This window comes from Synchiropus splendidus, chromosome 16 (assembly GCF_027744825.2).
Source record: "Synchiropus splendidus isolate RoL2022-P1 chromosome 16, RoL_Sspl_1.0, whole genome shotgun sequence".
Taxonomy (NCBI): Eukaryota; Metazoa; Chordata; class Actinopteri; order Syngnathiformes; family Callionymidae; genus Synchiropus; species Synchiropus splendidus.
The window spans coordinates 20,640,001-20,661,446 of NC_071349.1; the positions used below are offsets into that span (position 1 = coordinate 20,640,001).

General features: G+C 56.2%; 2 protein-coding genes across 2 annotated transcripts in view; both read right to left on the minus strand.

Moving 5' to 3' along the window:
- The window catches only part of frmd6 (FERM domain containing 6), a 13,386-nt gene extending 1,956 nt beyond the window's left edge, over nucleotides 1-11,430 (minus strand). Inside the window, 9 exon segments of the mRNA XM_053845471.1 lie at nucleotides 1,145-1,213; nucleotides 1,291-1,356; nucleotides 1,536-1,691; nucleotides 1,954-2,140; nucleotides 2,207-2,283; nucleotides 2,372-2,451; nucleotides 3,717-3,807; nucleotides 4,260-4,461; nucleotides 11,147-11,430. Coding sequence (XP_053701446.1) covers nucleotides 1,145-1,213; nucleotides 1,291-1,356; nucleotides 1,536-1,691; nucleotides 1,954-2,140; nucleotides 2,207-2,283; nucleotides 2,372-2,451; nucleotides 3,717-3,807; nucleotides 4,260-4,358 — 825 coding nt within the window. The 5' untranslated portion in view covers nucleotides 4,359-4,461; nucleotides 11,147-11,430.
- A 5,895-nt stretch (nucleotides 11,431-17,325) lies between these two features.
- tmx1 (thioredoxin-related transmembrane protein 1) lies at nucleotides 17,326-21,285 on the minus strand. The gene is made up of 8 exons (XM_053845314.1): nucleotides 20,617-21,285; nucleotides 20,316-20,431; nucleotides 20,049-20,094; nucleotides 19,805-19,933; nucleotides 19,641-19,686; nucleotides 19,296-19,397; nucleotides 19,165-19,231; nucleotides 17,326-19,093 (listed from the first exon to the last, which is right to left on the minus strand). The coding sequence occupies exons 1-8, from the start codon at nucleotides 20,853-20,855 to the stop codon at nucleotides 18,846-18,848; spliced, it is 993 nt and encodes a 330-aa protein (XP_053701289.1). The 5' UTR covers nucleotides 20,856-21,285; the 3' UTR covers nucleotides 17,326-18,845.
- Between the last annotated feature and the right edge of the window lie 161 nt (nucleotides 21,286-21,446).

Genomic DNA, 21,446 nt, shown 5'->3' on the forward strand with positions numbered 1-21,446 from the left:
ACAGCTAACAGCTAGCTAGCATGCGGGTTAGCGCGCCGCTCACTTGCACGAGGAGACTGATTTGTTTTTAATGATGTCACACAGGTCACATCTGCGCCACTAGAGTGATTTGTAGCGAAGTGTCCTCAGTGTGTCTCCTCCTCCTGATAAGAACCAGAACTGAACTAGCGACACACCGAGCACATGGTTTCAGATGATGGCTCAAGTGACCAGACGTTTCATATGGGAGCCACGTGTGCAGAGTGAGGATGGGAAATCCTCCTCAGGGACCAATGAAGAGCGCCGCAGCTCTCTGTCCACTGTGTGATGCTCCCTGCTCCACAGGGTGAACACATGTTCCTGGACCATGATGTGATGATGTGAATACACTTGTTTAATAGTGAACGCTGTCGGAGCGTCACAGTGAGAGGATTGAAGCAACTTTAGGTTCAACAGAAATTCAAAATAGCTCCAAACAAAGGTCATTGTGATTAGTTGCCTATTTGAAAAACTAATGAATGGATTAGTCAACAGTGAAAATAAAGGTGAGTTGCAGCCCTAGATGACTGCAGCACCGTAACGCCCCTCCCCCTGCTCAGCCCGGCTGATGGACAACAGGAAGTCTCCATCTTGACTTAGGGAAGTGCCCACATCTTCAGTTGCTGCCCACAATAGGTCCAAGCCAGCGGCTCTGGGGGACTCTACACTGCGCTCACGTGTGGCCTCAGTCTCCTCGTGTCCACTGTGGCGCAGCTTCAGCCGGCTCCTGAGCAGCCAACAGAGGAACGCGAGCGTCTCCAGCAGTGAACTCACTCTCTGCTGAGCGCAGCTTTCCACCCGCTGAGAACAGCCCGGGATTTAAGAGGATTTCCTTGAAGGCGCCACACGGCACTGCATTAATGGTCACATCAGGACAAGTCAGCGTCAGCTTCACTCGTCTGCACCGTCACAGAAGCGTCTTCTCTGAGCCTGGACCAGACTCGGCGTCCAGGGTCCTGGACCAAGACGCCTCTGCTCCGAGTCTGTAGAACTCTGGAGCTATATTCTGAGGCGACGCTGCAGCGTCTGGCTTCCTAACATGTTGGGCCACATTCACGTGGCGCATCATCTGGTGCTGGAGGGTCCAAAGAGGACCTGTGCCTGACCGGACCAGAGGCGGACTCACCACAAACACCAGCTTGCCCACGTTGGTCCACGGGAAGTCGTAGAGCAGCTGCCGCACAGAGCCGACGTTCTGCACACAGAAGACTGGTGGTGAGGACAGTGACCCAGCAGGAGGCAGCAGATGCTGGACACCTGACAGACAAGTACCTGGAAGATCTGGATTCCACGCAGAGTCAGGCCTAAGGTCAGAGATGCCTCCACTTCCTTCTTGTCCTGGAGGGGAAGGTGCACAGTTAAGGGGTTTCCAAAGTGAGCAGAGTGACAGCGTCTTGCGTCTTCACACCATGGCTCCACGGAAGGACAGCGGTGTGTTGTTTTGAAACACAAACGCGACAACCAGAGGGCAGCGGAGCGTCCGTGCGACTGGACTCGACCGAGAGCCACCCTCTCACCTTGTAGAGCCTGTAGTAGTGCACGGTGACATCATCCAGCTGGGCGCACTCTTTGATGTACTTCAGATGGGCCTCGGACGCCGTGAGAGCAAACTGGTCTTTGTGCATGTTGGGGATGTGTCTCAGGATGTAGTCCCGGCCCCGCTTGGTGATCACCTGGAGACGGAGCCAAGCACAGGGTTACTGCCTCCTGACAGGCACTCGGCCGCCAAGTCCAGTCATTTCCTGCTCAGATCTGAGCGGTGGATAAAAGGGGCTCATCACAGGAAGTCAAGGGCAATGGGGCGGGCCTCGCTGCATTCCTGCACAACATCACTGGTGCACTTTCCACTGGGAGCACAATAATCGCAGCTGCACGACTCACTGCTACACAGCTGGGAATCCAGCCGCCAAGTCATGGCTCCTGCAGAAGACTCACCCAGGAGGGGAAGTAGGCCTCGGGTTCAAAGTACTTCCCAAAGTGCTTGTTCCGCTTGAAGTTCCCGAGGTCGGCCTGCAAGGCGAAGGCGGCCAACAGGAAGTAGGCCTCCTCCCTCTGGATACACTGGGACAGAAGCACCTGTTTCCTCAGGTGCCAGTAGTAGTAGTACCTGGCCGCCCGGTCACTAGAGCACGGCAGCGTTAGTCTCAGTCACATGACCTCCCCGCCGGGCCAGAGGCCGACGGCTCACCTGATCAGCCGCCCGTTCTCCACATAGTACTGCGCTCTGAAGTGGATGATCATCGGGGGGCCAAACTGATCGATGCCCTGAGACAGGACACACGTGTAGAGTCAGGGGTCCAGCGCTCAGTGCTGCTCTCAGTAGCCACCCCCGCCTGCGTCAGCGAGCCCTTACCTTGCTGGCTTCTCTCTTCCATTCTTTGGGACAGTACTTGGACAGCTTCTGGTCCAGCTCCATGTAAATGTGCTCATTGTCTGTGGGAAAGCAGGAAGAGGTCTCAGTGCAGCACCAGCAGATGTGTTGGACGGCGAGGACTGTCAGGCTCGCTGCCTGGTTGGAGCCACACCAGCATGGCCTGGAGAAAGTCCAACTCGGAGGGGAAATCCATCTGTGATTAGAGTGGAGCTTTTTCTTCATGATTTTTTGGGGGAAGTGGGTCATTTTAATGCAGACTCTAAAATGGCTGAGGTTTTTTTCCAAAGACTCCTCTGCACTCGCATGCAAACATCGGAAGTGAGCCACTCCTCCCACCACACGGTCACCGGCGGACAACCATGGTCCAGATGAGAGAAGAGGCTTCCTGTTGTCCTCCCCCAACCACTGCACTACTCATCACAATCAGAACAGGGAAATGTCCCTCAAAGGCCCTACGTCTGAACTGTGAGACCGTGTTGTGACCTCAGCCTGCCCTCTGCGGTGCTGCCGGAGCTCATCTTCTGTTTCTTGGCTGCTTGCCTGCTGCACACTAATGTGTCAATTCTGCGACCTTCAGCAACACGTCACCAGCTTCACGTGTTGATGGTCTACCGACCAGATTAGAAGAAGGACCTTCTTGTCTAACCACGTCAGCTTTCCTAACCAACACACGGACGAGGACTCCGTTCACTTCAGTCTCTTCCCTCCAGTGTGAACCACAGACAGTCGTGTGCCTCCTCTTCTGAGTGTCTACTACAAGGACGAGTGTGAGTGAGAGTCGCACTGGTCTGGAGGGTGGGTGGCAGAGGGGATTTCACGCTGTTCAGACAAGCACTTCAGGAATTCCCCACAATCAGACCCATTGGCTCCGACTCAACTGACCCGCCGGGTCGCTGCCGGCTCGCGTGGAGTCCAGCTGTCTGAAAACACAGCGTCTGCCAGTGGCCCTCCTGCTGCAGCTCACAACTGCCATCGACCCGCCACAATCCAGACGCCGTGACTCACCCAGGACCCCACAGAAGCGCGTCACCATAAAAAGAACAACAGTCCCGCAGCACAATAGCAGCAGAACAGAACCCAGGGGCCCAGACTGTTCAACGCCGCCATGACAGGTAGGTGAGACATGCAACGTACAACGACGCCTGCCTGTCTCCCAGACCTGAGATGCCAGCTACAGCACTTTCCTGCCTGCCCCTGGTCAGCCTCCTCCAGCGTAACCAGCTCAGGGGCGTCCTCCTGACCTGCCTCACTTCTGAACTCTGACCGCTGCCTGAGAGTCGGCGCTCCCGCCACTGGTGTACACAGTGTAGTGTGATGGTCTTACTCTGAATGACACTGAGTCCAAACAGGTGACAGTCCTTCAGCCTCAGCAGGTCACACACCTGGACCAACAGTTCCTGGCACAACGTCTTCACCTGAGGGACAGACAAAACAACGTTCAAGCAAACTCCGTGTTGTGAACACTCAGATGTAGAAGTCAGTAAACAAAGACAGTCGCTTCTTAGACAACTGTCTGAAAGATCACTGAGCTCAAGGCGTCTGCAGCGAGCACACACTGACAGCGCCGTCGCCAACGCTCCATTCAACATTAAAATGTCACTTCTATTGGGAGTATGACAAATGGAAATCAACGAGGCAGTACAGATGAGCCTGACCGGCAAGGGTCAAAGGTCATCCCAAACAAACCCCCATGGCCACAGGCCTGTGTTAAATGAACAATCATGGACGTAAGTGTTTCATTCTCATCATTGAAGACAGAAGCCCATGTCTTGTGGGGCCCCACAAGGAGGGGTTTTCCTCAAAGTTGGCCCTCACTAGAATGGATATGCTTTAACACACACTGAGTGTCGCGCCTTGGTCAACTCACATTGACAATAACATTGAGAGTGTCATCGTTGGGCAGAAAGACACAGACACAGCGACGGTCCTGCATGGCTCTGTTGTTGCTGAAGTTCAGTTTGTTCATCTTCAGGTGACAGACAGTGAACAGAACAGGCTGGCGCGCCTGCAGCGCTTCAGCTGCACCCCAGTCCAGAGGCGCCGGCTCCAGTGGGCTCAGCAGGACCTTTCTGTGGAGGCACAAGAAGCAGGTCAGTGTAGCACAGAGGACTCCATGGTGGCACAGGCTGCGCTGACATCACGGTGGTGGAACGTCTACGCACATACAAAGGCATCCATGCAGAGATCAGCTGCATAAACACAGGAACTCCCTCTCAAAATAAATAAACGCTCATGAACACAACCAACCAGTTCAGGACCGCCAGTCACTTTAGGTAAAGTTCACTGCTCGACTAACGCACACGTGTGTTTGTTTAGTGAGTCAAATACTAGTGAAGCCACACGGCATCCGACGGAGCCCAGACATTTCTCTTCCTCGCAACAGAGTTCAGCTCCACAGGAAGGTACTGGGGATGTGAAGCTGTGGTAGAGGCGTGTGCCCACTGCCCACTGAAGCTTTCTGAGCTTCATCACGTCTTCCACTGGTGCTGCTCCCGTGTCTGAATCCATGTTGCTAGCTACACAAATCACATTCATGTCCTCAGGCTTCCACCTTGTTGACTTCTCAACAGGAACAGCAGAAAACCTCTCAGTGAACGGACAACAGAGGTTGGACTAATCCTGCCTGACCAGGTTCCTCAGCCAGATGCATGGATCAGCTCCACCGCAGTAGGCAGCTCCTGGCGAGAAACATCTCCCAGCAAACAGAAGAGTGTCAGGAACCATCAGCCGCCCTGATCTTCACCTCTTCCTCTACAAATGGTGTCTTTGAAATCAGATAAGGAAAGTGGGCAGGATCACGTTACGTCAGAGTGAGAAGCAGAGTTGGCATTAGAATAGAGTTTTGTTTTGCGAGAAACCGGGGGGGGGGGACAATCAGCTGAACTAGCTCCTCCTTGCCAAGTCACAGCTCCACTGCAAGTCTCTTCCAAAGTCCTGCCCATTGACAGGAAACACGGGTGGAGGCCACATGGTGCCACACCTTCACTGTCCTCGCTCCAGTGGACATGGTCATCGTTGTTTGCACTCGCCACAAGTGTTCGCTGTGACCTTTCTTCTCAGGGTCACCACCACAGGCATCAGTGGGAGAGGGGCTTCTGCAGACAGGACGTCTGTGATGGAACGACGGCCCACATTTCACACACATCTCACCGTTCAGATGGCATCGACCAAACACAAGGCTCCAGGTTGCGCTTGTCGCCACAGACAACGGCGCGGTGGAGGCCAACTCAGCATGGTCTGCCCCTGCACTGCTGCTTCACCTGGTGACGCACACAAACTGCACACGTTGCCTGGACCAAAATAGGCACACGTGTGCATCACATTCCAGCACCACCCCCTCCACCACACACAGCGGGACCACTGGGCCATATGTCAGCAGCCGTGCGCCTCATCCCCGGGACAGAGACCACACTCCATTGATAATGAACAGACTATGAGTCTGACAGATGCTTTATACCTTCCTTATTTAGCATTAGCGATGACCCCCCCCCCCCATAGCTACTCCTGTTAAGTGACCAACAAAGGCCATCGACTCCAGCGAAACATGGCACCTCACCATCACAAGAAGGTGAGCAGTTTGAGCAGCACAAAGAGTCCGAGATGCACACGAGTCGGACAGTTCAGGGCTGAAGTGCTGTGACCTTCCACCACACAGGCAGCGATGACCGTCCACACATTCATCAGCAATTCATTTGACCACGACCGGGTCCAGAACTCCTTGCTGTGACCCATGTTGTGTTGAACATGGAGCAAGCCTGGCAGAAGGGACCTCACCTGAGAGGAGTGAACAGTCTTACACATGTTCCTGAAAACCAACACTAACTCAGAGACATGAATGAGTGCCACAGGTTTGTTTGGTGACGTACGCCTGCGTGTTTGGGCTTGTTCATACTGCCTCATGGGGACCAATTCCTCGTGGGGACCTTGTGTCCAAACCTCAATTTGAGGATGAAAATGATTGGGTCATTATAATTAGGTTTAAGTTTGGTTCAGAGTCCTGGTTAAAGTGCGCCATGTGTTTTGGAGGGTTAGGTTCGGGGCGAGAGGCTGGGGAAAGGGTTATGTCAATGAGAAAGCTCACAATGTCCCCGCAGGGATAGCAACACAAATGTGTGTGTGTGCGTGTGTGTACGTGCGTGTTTCTCCTCTCCACAGCCATGAAACCTGCCTCCTCCCATGGTGATGAGCAGACACACAGGTCACAAAGCTCTGACCAGCCAAAGGGCAGTGGCGGCTGGTCTGACGCAGGAAGGCTCCCGCTGAGCTTCCATCATCCTCCCTCTGTGGCACACCAGCGATGCAACTGCATCTAAAGTAAAACAGACGCACACAAAGGAAGGCCAGCAGCGCTTCCTCCGGCCTTTACAGCCCCAAACACAGATTCTGTCAACGTGGCAAACCCCGGAGCCTGGCGTGCCATCAAATCCCACACGGGCCCGCGGCTGACAGCGGTGCACGACTGCCGTCACCATGTCACGAAAGCTAAAGAGTTGACAAGAAGGCAGCAGAGAAGAAGACGGCGCTCGAATCTTTGGCTTGGAGAAAAGGAAACGTTGCTGGAGTCAGGCAAATTCCTCACGAACATCTGCTTCTCATTGCCACAATGGCTGCCTTTGATTCCTGCGGCGCCGGCACCTTTTCCACGTGCATGTGAACGGCTCTCGCGGCCGTCCAACTTGTTGGTGCTGCCGGTGAGGTTGGGCTCCGGCCTTAGTAACATCAGCCCAAAGAAGGGAAACCCCCTCCTCATGAAGGTTAGGAGCCTGGCTGTGATGCCACTCACGGCAGAACCTTCAGACTGGCATGACACGGCTGCAGTAGCAGGTGACCAACACCAAGCAGAACTAAGCGACCTCCAACACTGGGACCACAAACTCCACATGTCAAGACAGAGGCTTGACGTACTTCTCTCAGGTCCTCACTGAAGCCGCGCCAACACGCTGTTCTCCTTACCTTCATGTACGTTACGGGCCAACATCTTCCTCCATATTATCCAAGAAAAGCACACGATGTAGCAACACAACAGTAGCAACCAAGCCTGAAGAAACACACATTTTTAAATCATCTCTGACAGAACATGACTCAACACAAGGTGTGTGACGTGGAAATAACTAGTCAGCAGGTGAGAACACGCTGCAAGGCCACTTCCTTTGAGGATCGAACAACACGGTCAACACTGATGTTAAGGTGCCAAACCCACTGGCTAGCTGGAAGGCTGCCGCTCTTCTAGTGACATCAGAATCTGAGCCCGAGCAAAGGTGCAGACCAGGATGATGGGTTTCGTCCCGACTCTCTCCTCAAGCTCGCAGGAACGGCTGTGCCGGCAGTAAAACAAGCTCACCGGCTCCACGGCAGCGTCAGAGGGGATGGCTGACCGTCTGGGCTGAGGAGGATCTCTCATGTGCATGTCCTTTCATCAAGACAAGCCTGACTACGGCCAAAAGAAAGGTTTGCAGGACCGGGAATTAAGGGCGTTTTGCTCCGAAGGAGACGAGGAGGTTCGGCCGGCTTGTCTGCAGTCGTAATGCCATCCTGTGACTGACCCACTCAGCCCACGGGGGGTTTTGGCCAACAGAAAAGAAAAGGCCATCAGAGCCCGACGCCATTGAGACGAACACGGAGCACGACAACAGATAACAGTTGAGCGTCGTCAGATGGCATGAAGACTGAAGTCAGGACGCAGTCAACAACCGGCCTCCATCTTGCTCTGACTCACACGCAGACACACAGAGAGCAGCGGCGCTGCCAGACATGTCGGGACAGCGTCGGCGCTCGCTGCCTTCGCTCCACGCCCAACCTCGGGCTCTGCACTCTGCCTGAGTTTGACCACAAAACTAGCAGTTGCAGAGGAGCTCGGTCAACCCCACCATTAGGTTGGCTCAAAATAGCCCGTCCTTCATGCCCAAGCCACAATTACAGCAAACTCGAGCTCCTTCCAAAGTTCTTAGCTGCCGGCAAATTGGTGTATGGGAGTTTACAGTCCGTCACAGGTGAGACAAGTCAACACGGTGCTTCAGTTGGAGGCGATACCTTCAGCAGGAGGCAGCACCGAGCTACAGCACACAGACACACGGGAGCAGGACCTCAGGAGACGCCTGTGGTCCACTGGTGGAGCTGCATCTTTGAATGAAAGACCTCACTGAAGAAGCCAAACGCACAACACACAATGCTCGGAAAGGAAGAAACAAATGCAGGAAGAGCCGACACCACTGTTCTCGCCACCCGCTGGAGCTACACGAGCCTGGCACTGGTTCAGGTGGGCTCACACAGGAGCGCCACACACAGCCGGGAGCAGCAGCAGCAGCAGCAGCAGCACACAGTCGTACCCACCGTCATAACGACACTTTCAACGGGACAGTGACAGATCCGAGTTTCTTCTTCTCAATTCCAGTCGCCTATTGTCTCGGAGCACAGACAAGCTGGCTTTCTTTTCCTTCTCTTGAGATCGACTGCATGCATCCAGTCCCCTCTAGTCTCCAAACAGCGAGGCAGGAGGAGACAGACGTGCGACAGTGAGGAGACGGAGCGTGAATCTGTCCATGGTCAGTCAAGCCTCACCACAAGTTCCCAGCAGCGGTAACGTGTTGCCGCCAAACTGGTGCCAGGTTCAATACTGGAGGCAGTGAAGGCATCACGAGGACGGGCGCTAGTCCTGGATCGCTGGCGCACAGTTTTAGATCATTGACGTGACGGTGGGGAAGTGAGGAGCTGAACGCTTCTCACTGCATGAATACTGAAGAGGAGGGGTGAAAGAGTGCAGCGTCCAGGACAGAAAATAAGCAGCTCCTCTTTCTTAGCACTGACCGTTATAATGCTGACATCATTCCATCACTCTCTGGGTCCAGGCGAGAACCCGGATCATTGAGCGCAATATACGTCACACTGTGGATTTAACTCAACACTTCAGATCTGCAAGTGTGTCACGCTCTTACATGTGCAGGCACACGTTTGAAGGTGTGTTAGCAGTGCCACCAGTGAGTGCGAGCTGAAAACCCTGCCCCGAGGCCCAGCTGAAGCTGAAGCTGGAGGTGCAGTTCTGATTTCACAGCCTATCTCAGTCACTGACACCACCATGGCCACGACCCCCCGCTGGCTCAGGCAGAGTCCAGACTCCATCCAGCGCGGCAGTGACGGAAAGAAGAGGGGCTGCTTGTGAAATGATGGGCCTCCCCGTGACACATCTGGATGAGTCATCAACCTTCTCACTCTCACAAAGCAACCAGCTTTGTGCAAGCCTTTCCTCCCTACTTCCGTGACGGCAGCAGTTTTCCTGCTCAGGCGGCACCTGTGTCCCCAGCCACTTTTGTTCACCCCGCTGCAACCGTTGACCCCTAAATGTGAATCGCTCTCTGTGGAGTCTCTTTGAAAGGCATGTAAGGTCAAGCTAACCATGTCAGCCAGACCCTGAGGAACAGCAAGGTCTCCAGTCTGTTGCAGTGAGTTCTGTGAAACTGATCATCTCAGTCTGTTCCGACGGCAACAGAAGCACTGCTGAAATGACTGGTGTGTACTGACCCCCACAGTGAACCCTGGAGCAGTCATGGCTGCGCCACATTCTCAGCCGTTCGGGTGAAGTGGGCCCAGGATTTCTGGTTCGAGTTTAAGGATGGAGGTCAGTGTCAGAGAACAGAAAACGCTGAGTGCCAGGCGGATCTCCCCACTGTGGGGGTGATAACCCTGTCTAAACTGAAGTGACAAATGGATGCTCGGTGCTCACCGGCTCCGGAGAAGCATCCTGCCTGGTTCAGGTGTGAGCGCAGCCGTCCTGCCCGGCAGGCTGGAGCCCACCATGTCGTGGTCCGGAGGCAGATGTGTCCTCCTCCTCCTCCTCCTCCACAGGTTCAGGAAGAAGGAGCGAGGAAAAGCACCAATCAAATGAATACATGGCGTCTACTTGTATTGAGGCCACTCAACTTTATGGACAGATGTTTCCTTCACACAAACATCTCTCTGGAGAGGCTTGGGTGAGAGCGAGGCCAGCAGCCGGAGCCCAGAACACAGCTACACACACACACACAACTATACACACACACAACTATACACACACACACACACAACTATACACACACACACAACTATACACACACACACAACTATACACACACACACAACTATACACACACACACAACTATACACACACACACAACTATATACACACACTCTCTCTCTCACACACACACACACACACACACACAACTATATACACACACACACACACACACACACACACCTTCCTCTGGACTCTCTGCCAGGAAGGAATGTTTCCACATTCCTGCGGAGTTTTCCGAGCGATGACAAACACAGCTGGAGCGGGCTCGCGTCAGCAGCTCACACCGAGAGAACTCGACTACAACCACAACACTGCGATGATGATGATGATGATGATGATGATGATGGTGATGGTGGTCACTCAGCAAATACAGCAGTGACAAAAGACTCCAAAAACAACCCAGAAAGGGGGGTGGGCAGGAGCGCGGTGTATCACCGAGTCGAGCTCACAGTCAACACGCACCACGGAGCTCGAACTTCGGCGTCACCATACCATCGGTTCCGAAGCGCCAGCAACGGCTCAGAAGCCCAAACTCCGCTCCCTGGAACTGCCCCACCGACAGAAGTTCAGACGGGAAGCGCTCGATTCAGCGCAGACACACACATTCCGGGGAAATGGCGTCACTGCTGGCTCAGGTCGTCACCGTTAAGATCCGCCGCGTTGGACGGGATGAAACCGGACCCCGGAGCAGAAGGAAGCTCACCTGTACCGCCCGGGCCTGGTACATCCCACACCGGTATCAATCCAACTGCTTGGTCGGCGCTCGGAGCATGAAAGAGAAAGAAAGGTCCGCGCTCGTCAAAGAGACTTGGGAAGTTTGGGACGAGAGCAGATCCCTCCTCGACGGGCGCCACATTCTGTCCCGCTGCAGGCTCGGGCAGGAACACTGGAGCGGGAGGAGGGGCGGAGGCGGGAGGAGCAGCCGTCCGCGGAGCCGGATGAGGCCGGGATTAGCCAGCACAAACCTGAACCAAGTATTGCACAGGAGTGACCGAATAAGCTGTCAACAACAGATCTTTTGATATGCGGTCTGGACTCGATATAAAGAAGGCTAATTGTTCGTGACGCCTTGCCCCCCCCCTCCCTCTCTGCAATGGTTGCGTCCGAGGGTGCCGCTCTCTCTCTCTCTCTCTCTTACTCTCTCCCTCTCTCTCCCTCTCTCCCTCTCTCTCTCTCTCTCACTCTCTCTCTCTCACTTTTTCTCTCTCTCTCTCCTTCTCTCCCTCTTTCTCCTTCTCTCTCTCTCTCTCACTCTCTCTCTTTCTCTCTCTCTCCCCCTCTCTCTCCCGCTCCCGCTCTCTCTCTCTCTCTCTCTCCCTCTCTCTCCATCTCTCTCTCTCTCCCTCTCTCTCTCTCCCTCTCTCTCTCTCTCTCTCTCTCTCTCCCTCTCTCTCTCTCTCTCTCTCTCTCTCTCTCTCTCCCCCTCCCTCTCTCTCTCTCTCCCTCTCTCTCTCCCTCTCTCTCTCTCTCCCCTCTCTCTCTCTCTCTCCCTCTCTCCCTCTCTTACTCTCTCTCCTCCCTCCCTCTCTCTTACTCTCGCTCTCTCCCTCTCTCTCTCTCTCTCTCTCCCTCTCTCTCTCTCTCTCTCTCTCTCCCTCTCTCTCTCTCTCTCTCCCTCTCTCTCTCTCTCTCTCTCTCTCTCTGTCCAACTGTGTGGGACTGGTACTGTGCCACAATGGTTGGTTCCACATCCAGGTGGGTTTGTCCAAATGAAGGCGCTTCATGTTTGCGTCCAGTGCGTCCTGACTTTATTCATTCTGACGTGTGTTTTGGGGGTGATTCAGCCAGTCTCTGCAGCCCAACTGCCCTCAGGGGTCAGATTCCGCTCCCACCAGAGCCGAAGGGGGCCACGTCCCGGAGCACCCCGGGATGTTGGAGGCTCATCTGAGTTCGACAGAGAGCCTGACAACCAGGTCCAGCCGCAGCTCCGGGGAGGATTGTGCCGACCCTCAAGTCTGTGGTGGTCGCGGTTGGAGGTGAGTGTGATGAACAAAAGCTGGCAGCTGACACCATCAGACCGGCCCCAGGTATGACAGCAGCACAGCCGGCCGAAACATCCTCCGCGCCGTGACAAACCCCGGGTCCGTAAGTGGCCCGAGCACTTTGGTCGACATGTGCCCAGTGATGCTCCGGGCTCACTCCCTCCAGCATGGTGAACATCACAGAGGACAGATGTGGCTGGCTGCTCTGCTGCAGCTCTGAAGTGACACCAACATTCACTCGGATTCGGCTCCCGTTTCTGACTCTGACAGGGGACTGTTCCCAGGCGCCGTCGTGCAGTGGCACCACATCCCAGCACTTTCTTCTGCTCCACAGCCGTCCGTCATGACGCGTCAGACTCAGGTTCTCTCAGCCCACACTAGGCGCCCTGCACTCATTCATCCCTGAGTCAGACAGTGAGGGCAAATTTCGACAAGGAAAAGTGGCTCATGGGGGCCGAGGCTTGACCAGCGGGAGGAGGGTGATGCCTGTGCAGCCTGGTCCACTGTCACATGACCTCATCAGGGACATGACTCGACCAGCACCATCCTCTGCTCCGCCTGCACGACGACGCGTCTGTGAGGAGACAGGCCTGCTGCGTTCCCATCGTTTGTCAGTGTTGCTGAGGACGGTGGCACTGCTGCAGCAGAACACAGACCGTGTGTGTGTGTGTGTGTGTGTGTGTGTGTGTGTGTGTGTGGAGTGCCAGTCACCAGATGGTACAGTGAAAACAATCAACAATGGTAACACAACACTGCCTTCACTCCACAGGCTTCTGGAAGTCAAGATGCCTGCTGTCACTGCCCACGCTCTCAACCTCGGTCCAGCAGTGATGAGGGGTCAGCAGGTCCCTGACCATGGCGCCTCCACGATAGACTCGCTGAAGGCTCATTTAGGGCTCGGACCAACTCCTCAGTTTCCTCTGAGAGACGTGACAGTCAAGCTGGGCTGCACTGGGAGAAGACGGCTGAGAAGACACGGCGTGGCTGTGAGGTTTATCCTCACGCATGTGCCTGGACACCTGCTCACCCAGACCCTCACTTGAGCATGCTCCAGTGGGGACCCACCTCAGCTCGGCCTCCGTTGCCACGAGCTCAGCCTGGCGGCAGAGGAGCAGCTGTCAGAGCTGGCCCTCGCCCCGGCTGCCCCAGTCACACGGCTGATGATCCCAGATGTCAACAAGCATCCCGTCATGCAGCCTTTACGAGCGGTGCCGACTTGTTCCACCCTATTGATGGCAGAGATGGACGGCTAATGGGCTGCTCTCATGACAGCGGTCATGCCATTGATCCAGGCGTTTGAGGAGCAGATGGGAGCCGCTCTCTGGTGTTCAAGTTACAGTCGATAAACACGCCAGTCTGTTTTCAATCCTCCCACCAAGGGAGCCACGGTGACGCTGGGCAGGCGGTCAGCTCTGGTGAGGTCAGCGAGAGTCGGTCCCAGGAGCCCCCTCCCCGCTGATGAGGTCAGACCACAGCAGGACCAGCCGTACGTCAGGTGTACGCTGGACACCTGGAGGAGATGAAGGCAGTTCGTGAGCTGTGGTACAGAAGGTCATGTGATGGAAACAGGCCACACCCTCTGAAGGGTGCTCAGCGTTACGTTTTAGGAACCTCCAGGAGCCGCGGAGGAACATAGGCGGTGGAAAGCTCCACTAGATAGTGAGGAGCATTTGAAGCTTTGGTGGCTCCCACCCTGCGGCCCTGAGTGCAGTCGACATGACAAACACAGCTTATCTTTCTGTCGGAATCCTGCTTTAGCTGTTTTGACTACAGCTACGTCCGAGTCCTTCAACCCGAGGGAGGAGACTCGGGAGCAGGAGTGAGGAAAGAACACTGCTGCCAAGTGCAAGGAAGCAAGGGCCAAAGGCAAATATTTGTCCTCTCCAGAGAGATGTTTGGGTTTCGCTATCTCATCCAAAGTCCAGACCTTCAATCCAGCCCAAACCCGCCCCAGCATTTCACAAGGCCCGGAGCCCAAAGAGAAGGCACGACCTCACAGGCGCCGTGTGACCTTGGACTCCACCAGCTGTGACAGACGAGTCCCGATCCTGTTGACAGGCCCCGCCAAGGCTGAGAAGGCCGTCTTCAGCATCGTCCCACGTGCTGGAGCTGTTGTGACTCTGCTGAGACTTCACTCCAGGACTGGCGGTGACATATCAGGACCACTCGCCCTGCCCTGCTGCACCTGTGTCTGTGTGTCTGGTCCAGAGACCTGGGATGGTTCGGTTCTGGGGGACAGGGTGAGGGGGCAGAGGCGTCGCGCATGTGGGACGGAGGAAGCTGGAGCTGCTCCGTTCCTCTCATTCACCTTGCTTTCTGGTTGGTTTGCCATGGTGGGGGAAAGGCCTCTCCACTGGCTGTCTTGCTGAAGGAGCGTGGAGAGAGTGGAGGCTTGCTTGGTGCCTCAGATGTGGGTGGGACACAGATCCACAGAGGAGCTTCTCAGAGCCAGTCAACTGTTGATGATCCGGTCGGGCCAGGAAGGCACCACCCACCTGGCTGAGCCCTCCACACGTGGAACCATGGGTGCCCGGCTCCCACGTGGCCTTCCTCCTCCAGAGACCCGCCCTCCAGCGTCCCCATGACACGGCTCACAGTGGCGGCCAGCTGATGGCGTATCTTCATGGTGACGCTGGTGGGTCCCATGTGATAAAGATGCAGCTCCACGCCACGCAGTCTCCAGGTCTCTTCCTCTGAAGCTCAACACCTGCTCTTCCTCCGCACTCAGGCGCCCACACTTGGATCTGCTGGCTGAAGCCAGAACCAGAGGGCGCCTCGGCTGGGAGCCAGGCGAGGGGAACCAGCAAAGCTCTGCTGCGTGAAGGAACCTTCCCAAACACGTGCGGCGAGCCTGAACCAGGAGTGGGAACCAAACTGGGAGCCATTATTCTGAAGTTTGAAGCCTCAAAATGAGGCAACCTGCCAGAAGGTCTGTTGGGTGACGACTCCGCTTGTCACAAAGAAGTCCAAGAAGCAAACGGACCCTGGTTCGCTTCTGACTTTGGCCTCGGGCTGGAACCTTCCTCTGCGCATGTAAGGTTCACATCATGAAGTGAAACCGGTCCAGGCCACCAGCTGCGCCCCCACACCTCCCTCCCCCCAGTATCAACGCAGAACACCGCACCCGACACGGCCGTAAATCCCCAGAGCGAATGCTTCAGGACCGAACCTGGAGGCTGGAGGAGGGAAGGGACCATTAGGAGCGAGAGCAGCCGAGCTCCTTCCCTTCCTGGTGGGCGGCCAGGACCCAGCTGAGCTCAGCGCCTGCCTTGGGAGCGGATCCGCCCGTTTTCGTTGGGAGGAAACCACTTCCATTCCATTCCAAATAGATCTTTGCCGCAGCTGCAAGTCTGCTGTTACACAACGGCTGGGTTTGGACCGAGGCCGGGGCCCGCTCCCACGCTGACTCCAGACGCAGCACTTTCCCGGGCCCGCGGCAGGAGTCGCTCCGAGGACTCGCTGGTGTCCGTGGAGTTAGCGCTGAGTCGGCAGGGTTTTGAAGCTCTCCTTCTCAGTGGAACATCTGAGTACACAAGGTTAGAAACCACCGGAAGCAGAGGTGCAGGAGCAACCAGAGGAGCTGGGTCAGATGGACCTGGACGTGTCCACATCTGCTCGCCGCTCCAGCTGAAGCCGTGGCCTGCAGCTCAGCGTCAGGTGAGCCACGCGCTCCACCCCCAGAGGGGCAGAGGTCAAAGGTCAGGGGAGGAATGCTGCTGGCTGGTGCGTGACCAGGTGAGGGCTCGGGTTTCAGCAGGTTAGGACCCGTCCGGCCTCCTGAAGCCAGGAATGTAGTGGCCCGCGAAACGATGTGTTCGCAGAGCGCCCACCAGTCAGGACCCGCCCCAGTTCAGGCTCCCCTCATGAACAATGGCTGGACCACCAGCTCCACTTTTCTGAGTGTTTTTTTATTAAATACAAGTATATCCTTTCTATCCTTGTGGTGGCCTCTCGTGAGCATCACCCTTTCCCCAGCCTCTACCTAACCCTAACCCCCTCAGCCAGGACTCATGACTCAAATCATCCAGGTATAGTTATAAGTTTGAATCCTCAGATATGAGGCTGAACCTTGTGGGGACCAGCCAAATGTCCGCAAAGGGAGGGGCAGAGCTCCATGCTGGTGCTGAGCCTTCATGTCAGGACTGCGGTTCTGGGAGCAGACCCTCGGAGCCGTGTGGTGGCTGACCTCTGACCTCTGTGACCCCAGGTTAAGGGGACATGAGTCCTACACATGGCGCCGCAGGAATGTTGTGGCGCAGACACGGGGTCTGGTGCAGCCGAGCTGTGAACCGGGCCAAGGCTCTGCCTCCTCCACGCACGCACACGCCAGTGTTGGAGGCACGGCTGTGTTTACAGAGCAGGTCCAGACTCTAGTGACCTCCGGGTCAGGACTCTCCTCTGGTCCACAGCGTCACACTCTGCTCAGAACACAGGTGACTGAAGAGTCAGAGCTTGTTATTCCTTGCCTCTGGATCCGCCGCCATGTTTTCCTGTGTTTACACTGCACTGCTATTTTAGCGGAGACGAAACCACACGACTTCCTGGAACAAGAGGCAGCGACATCGATAAGCTGAGAGACAGGAGCGGCCGGCATCGTCGGCGCGGCCACATCTGGATTCTGTCAGGCGAGGAGCCGCGGAAAATCAACAATAAGATCCTGGAGATGGTCCAGACATTATGGTGGTTCATCGTCACGCAGCTCCTCCAACCACCTCCAGCTTTCACTGAACATTTGGAAGCGGATCACGTCCCAATCTGCTGGACAGATGTTGAGGTCCACGCAGGGGAGGGAATCCAAACAAACCTCCATTGTCCGCTCGGTCCTGCTGCTCCTCTGGACCCAACGGTTCAGCAACAAAAGAGTCCGCAGCTCGAGTTCTTGTCGTGCTTCTGACCACACACAGGACCGCGGGGGCGGCGGCAGCTGGGAGAACAAGCGGGGTCTTGTGGAGCTCGCCGCGCCGGACGCCAGCCAGCCCGACGGGCCAGGTCGCTGAGCAGCGCCGCGGACAGAGGGAGGGCTCCCGCAGAGGGGCCTCGCTGGCCTTTCATGCTCGCTACGCCCAACCACTCTAGCCTTGTGAGGACCTCTCCTGGCCATCACGACACGTGACTCACCTGAACCAGACTAGAACCCAGTTAGTTTGAGGTTTTAACGCTTGGACTTAAGCTTGACCTTGTTAGGACCGACGAAACGGTCCTCAAAAGTAGGTTGGTCCCCACAAGTGTAGCTAGACAAGCGCACACACACAGGCATATTTGCAGTCAAACCGTAGCAGGGACGCGGGGACCCATCCGCCAAATGGGATCACTGAGGGCCATTTTTGGCCAATAACTCGTTTACAGATGAAAAAACACCACACTTTGTTCAGCAATAATCATGAAAGGCTTCAGTCGGACTGTCTGAAACCCAGTGTAGAGGTTGTGAGTGGATTCATTCAGGAGAGTTCTAAAGTGTGAGGAGCCATTCTGAACCGGCCCGGAACCTGGCTGCCGAACGGCTGCTTCTCCTCAGGTGGCGCGGCCTCAGTGAGCAGCAACAGGTGTGTTCAGGTTTAGCTCCGCACCAAAGATGCCGTCACGGCCTCGCGTTGGAACCTCATCAACCAGAGGATCTGATTGTGTTCAGTGGAGAACCAACGTCGCATGGAACACGGAACAACGCGTCAGTGGAACTGCGTGATCGCAACATACACAATGGCGACCTCTAGCCGCAGCACGACCGAAGTACACGTGATCTCTGCTGCGTGTCCGCTGAGAGACGGCCGTGGTTCCTCCGGATTATGACGTCACGCGGGTCACGGCTTCTCTGAGGGCCAAGATGTTCCGCCGTCTCCACGACAACAGACTTCAGCAACTGTGTTAAGAGTTTATTAAAAACAGTCCGGTCCGTCTGCAGAGGAGCGAAGTGAGAAAGAAAAACGGGTCGCCAAGTGACCCAAGTTGAAAATGTGACTGAAGGCTCAGAGTGAGGATCACACGAGACGTCGAGGAGGCGACTCACCAGGCTGCAGGGTGAAGGTGGTGGGACAAGCCGGACATGTTTATTCTGTTGCTGGGTAACCACGAGTCTGCCACCACCTCCGTCTGGGTTTCGCTCCTTCAGCGCCCCAGACTCATGAGAGCAGCATCCACAGCCGTCACTGAGCAGCCAGCCACATGGAGCCGGGCGGAGCTCAGAGGACACGATGCATAGTCAGGACAGAAGAAAGCAAAACTCCAGCTCGACTGCACTGCCAACACCAGCCTGGCCGTTGCTCGGAAGTCTTTCACCAGGTGGCGCCAAAAACAGGAGGGGGGGTGAAGAGGCGGGTGTCATGAGGGGGTGAGGGATCGCTCGCTCCCTGCACTGCAGCCAACGGCGAGGCCCCTCCCACCCCGCTGACCCCAGGGTTCTACGACGTCCAGGCGACTGGTGCCTCAAGCGTCTTCCTCGTCGTCGTCGTCATCATCATCAACCGCACCACGGCTGGCCACCATCCGCTTCCTCAAGGAGTCGTCCAGGAACCTTTTGGGTTCAGGGCGACCCTCGGGTGACCCCCTCCTTCTCCTCCAGACATCATCCTGATCCTCGTCTTCCTCGTCCTCCTCATCGTCGTCCTCCTCGCCGTCGGCCTCGTCCTCCTGCTCCTGGATCAGCCTGGCTTGCTCCAGCGTCTGCTGCTTCTCTGTCGGGCCAGAACAGAAGCAGTTGTGAGGGACAGCAGGACGGAGGAGCAGCGAGGAGGACGCGGCTCACTCTGGTGGCGGTGGTCCGAGGAGAAGCGGCGCGACGGGAACACGAAGTCGGCAACAAACACCAGGAGCTGGCAGAAGCAAAAACGTTTCAGCACAACAAGACACGGCGGGAGAGATGCGCGCGGCGCTCACCAGGCCCAGGGCCAGTCCGGAGAAGAGCGTGACCAGGCCGAAGATGACGTAGGAGCCCCAGTTGGGGATCCCCAGCTGCTCCGTCATGTAGCTGTGGCAGCGCTGGACACAGCACCGGGCCAATGTCAACACTGGAGTCCGGGGTACTTCACTCTTCAAGCGCAACATCAATCATCTGTGACAGCCAACGCCTGGCCCGAGGGCCGCAGCCCAGCGTCCCTCTTCCATCATGGGGCCACGTCACACACCCACACTCGCTCTGGCTCCTCATCATTCAGTGACGCTCAACAGAGGCCAAACCTCAACAAGGTCCTCACAGCTCTGACTCAGACGGTTGCTACGTACCCGGATGAACATGGAGAGCTTGAAGAGCGCAGACATGGCATTCATCCTACAGAGAGAGAGAGAGAGAGAGCTTGGATGGACATGAGAGAAGGCCAGCTGCCAGGCTGAGCCTGGGAGGGCGGCAACACATCATCGCCGATATCGACCACAGAAGCCGCACGTACAGAAAAGACGACGGGCCGAACCAGGAGGAAACCGGCTGCACTCCCATCCACTTCTGCTCGTCGACGAACGACAGGAAGTCCTCCTTGGTGCGAGCTCCTTGGTACTTGCGGAAGACGCCATCTTTACAGCTGAAACACAGACGACCGCTGAAACACTCTCAGCCTCGGTGGTGGCAGACTTCACAAACTGGTGCGATCGCTGCACCGAACACAGGAAGCCAAAGAGGATGTGGCACCTACTTACTGATAAATGGTGGGAAGGGACGTGATGATGAATCGCCCGCTCAGCCCTGCACAGACATCAGGAGGGTTCAGTTGCACACGGAAACACTGCGCAGCCGTCTTGGTCAGGGACCGGCTGAGGGACGGGCCCCAACAAGACCACACACACACGTCGTGCGAGACACGCACAAGAGCAGCGTCATGGCCGACTACTCTGCTCCAGCTCTGATCGCTGCCCTTCCCCGCTGCTCTTGCACGGACTTGGAACCCGACTCGCGTGAGGGCCTACCAGGTTGCTCCGTCACGTCCACCTTGGCGATGTTGACCCCCATGTCGTCGCCCCAGTCCGCAAACTCCTTCCACACCGACTGCAGCTGCTGGCACGCGGGGCACCACGGAGCGTAGCTGCGAGAGGACAAGCAGTCAGAAACAAACAGAGGACGCAGCCGCTGAAGTGGCGAGGGCGCCGCCGAGGTGCCCAGCTCATAAAGAGGAGTCGGCTGAACAGCGAACGGCGACATTTACGGAGAGAAAGCGATGCTCAATCGTGTTGTCAGTTAGCCGACATGCTAACTAGCATGGAGACTTACAACTCGATCATCCACTCTCCGGTCAGGATCTCCTCCCAGTTGCCGTCAGTCACTTCTTTCAGACTGTCCCGCTTAGCGAAGACTCCCGGCGGCGTGAAACCCAAGATTAGAACGAGGCACAGGCACCAGGAGAGGAGCCTGGGCGTCTGCTGGAGCGGACACAACATCCCTGCCGACGGTGTCAGTACGCGATGCTGCTTCTTCTTCTTCTTCTCTTCCTCCTCCTCCTCGCGTTGCATTTGACTGGCGCTCGGCACCGAGCTCGAAGGCGCGCTACCGCCACCTGCTGGATTGGGGTGTGAAGAAATGGTGGCTCGGCTTTCCGGTTCGAGCCATCGCTGGTTTTCATGGTCATCACAGGAGAATGTTGCCCTTCTCTCTGTGAAGAATGTGCGGGACTTTGAGGAGAAACCTGGGAAAGAACCAGGAAATGTTGGCGACGCTGATGCTGCAGGTCGCGTCTTGTTGATGAACCTCGCGAAACCAGACGCACTTTTCGTCGTTTGGACGTCTGGAGCAGCTCTGTGGAGCGGGCCTCGCGCGCGACCTGCTGCCGCCGGCTCCCACCCAGGTGTCGGCACCTCTTTATTTCCTCGTGTTTCTGACAAAGCACTGAAGCACTAAAAAGCATGTGAATTCATATCTGACGTTTCGCAGGTGTTCCGTCTCCCAGATTCATGTCCGCCGCTCGGCTCCGATGTGACGTCAGCCGGCTCCGCACCGCCAGTACTAACAAGTCCGGCCAATGAGGATGCGGCCTTTTAAAGCGCCCAAACTGCGGCGAGAGGTTGCCATGGCAACAGCCAGCCTGGAGCCATCCGTTTACAGCA

Coding starts and splice junctions, on each gene's coding strand:
- tmx1 (XM_053845314.1), bottom strand. CDS start 20,855: ATGCAACGCGAGGAGGAGGAGGAAGAGAAGAAGAAGAAGAAGCAGCAT. Junction 20,432..20,616: donor GGAGAGTGGATGATCGAGTT/GTAAGTCTCCAT, acceptor GTCCTCTCGCAG/CTACGCTCCGTGGTGCCCCG. Junction 19,687..19,804: donor TTCGGCCCGTCGTCTTTTCT/GTACGTGCGGCT, acceptor CTCTCTCTGTAG/GATGAATGCCATGTCTGCGC.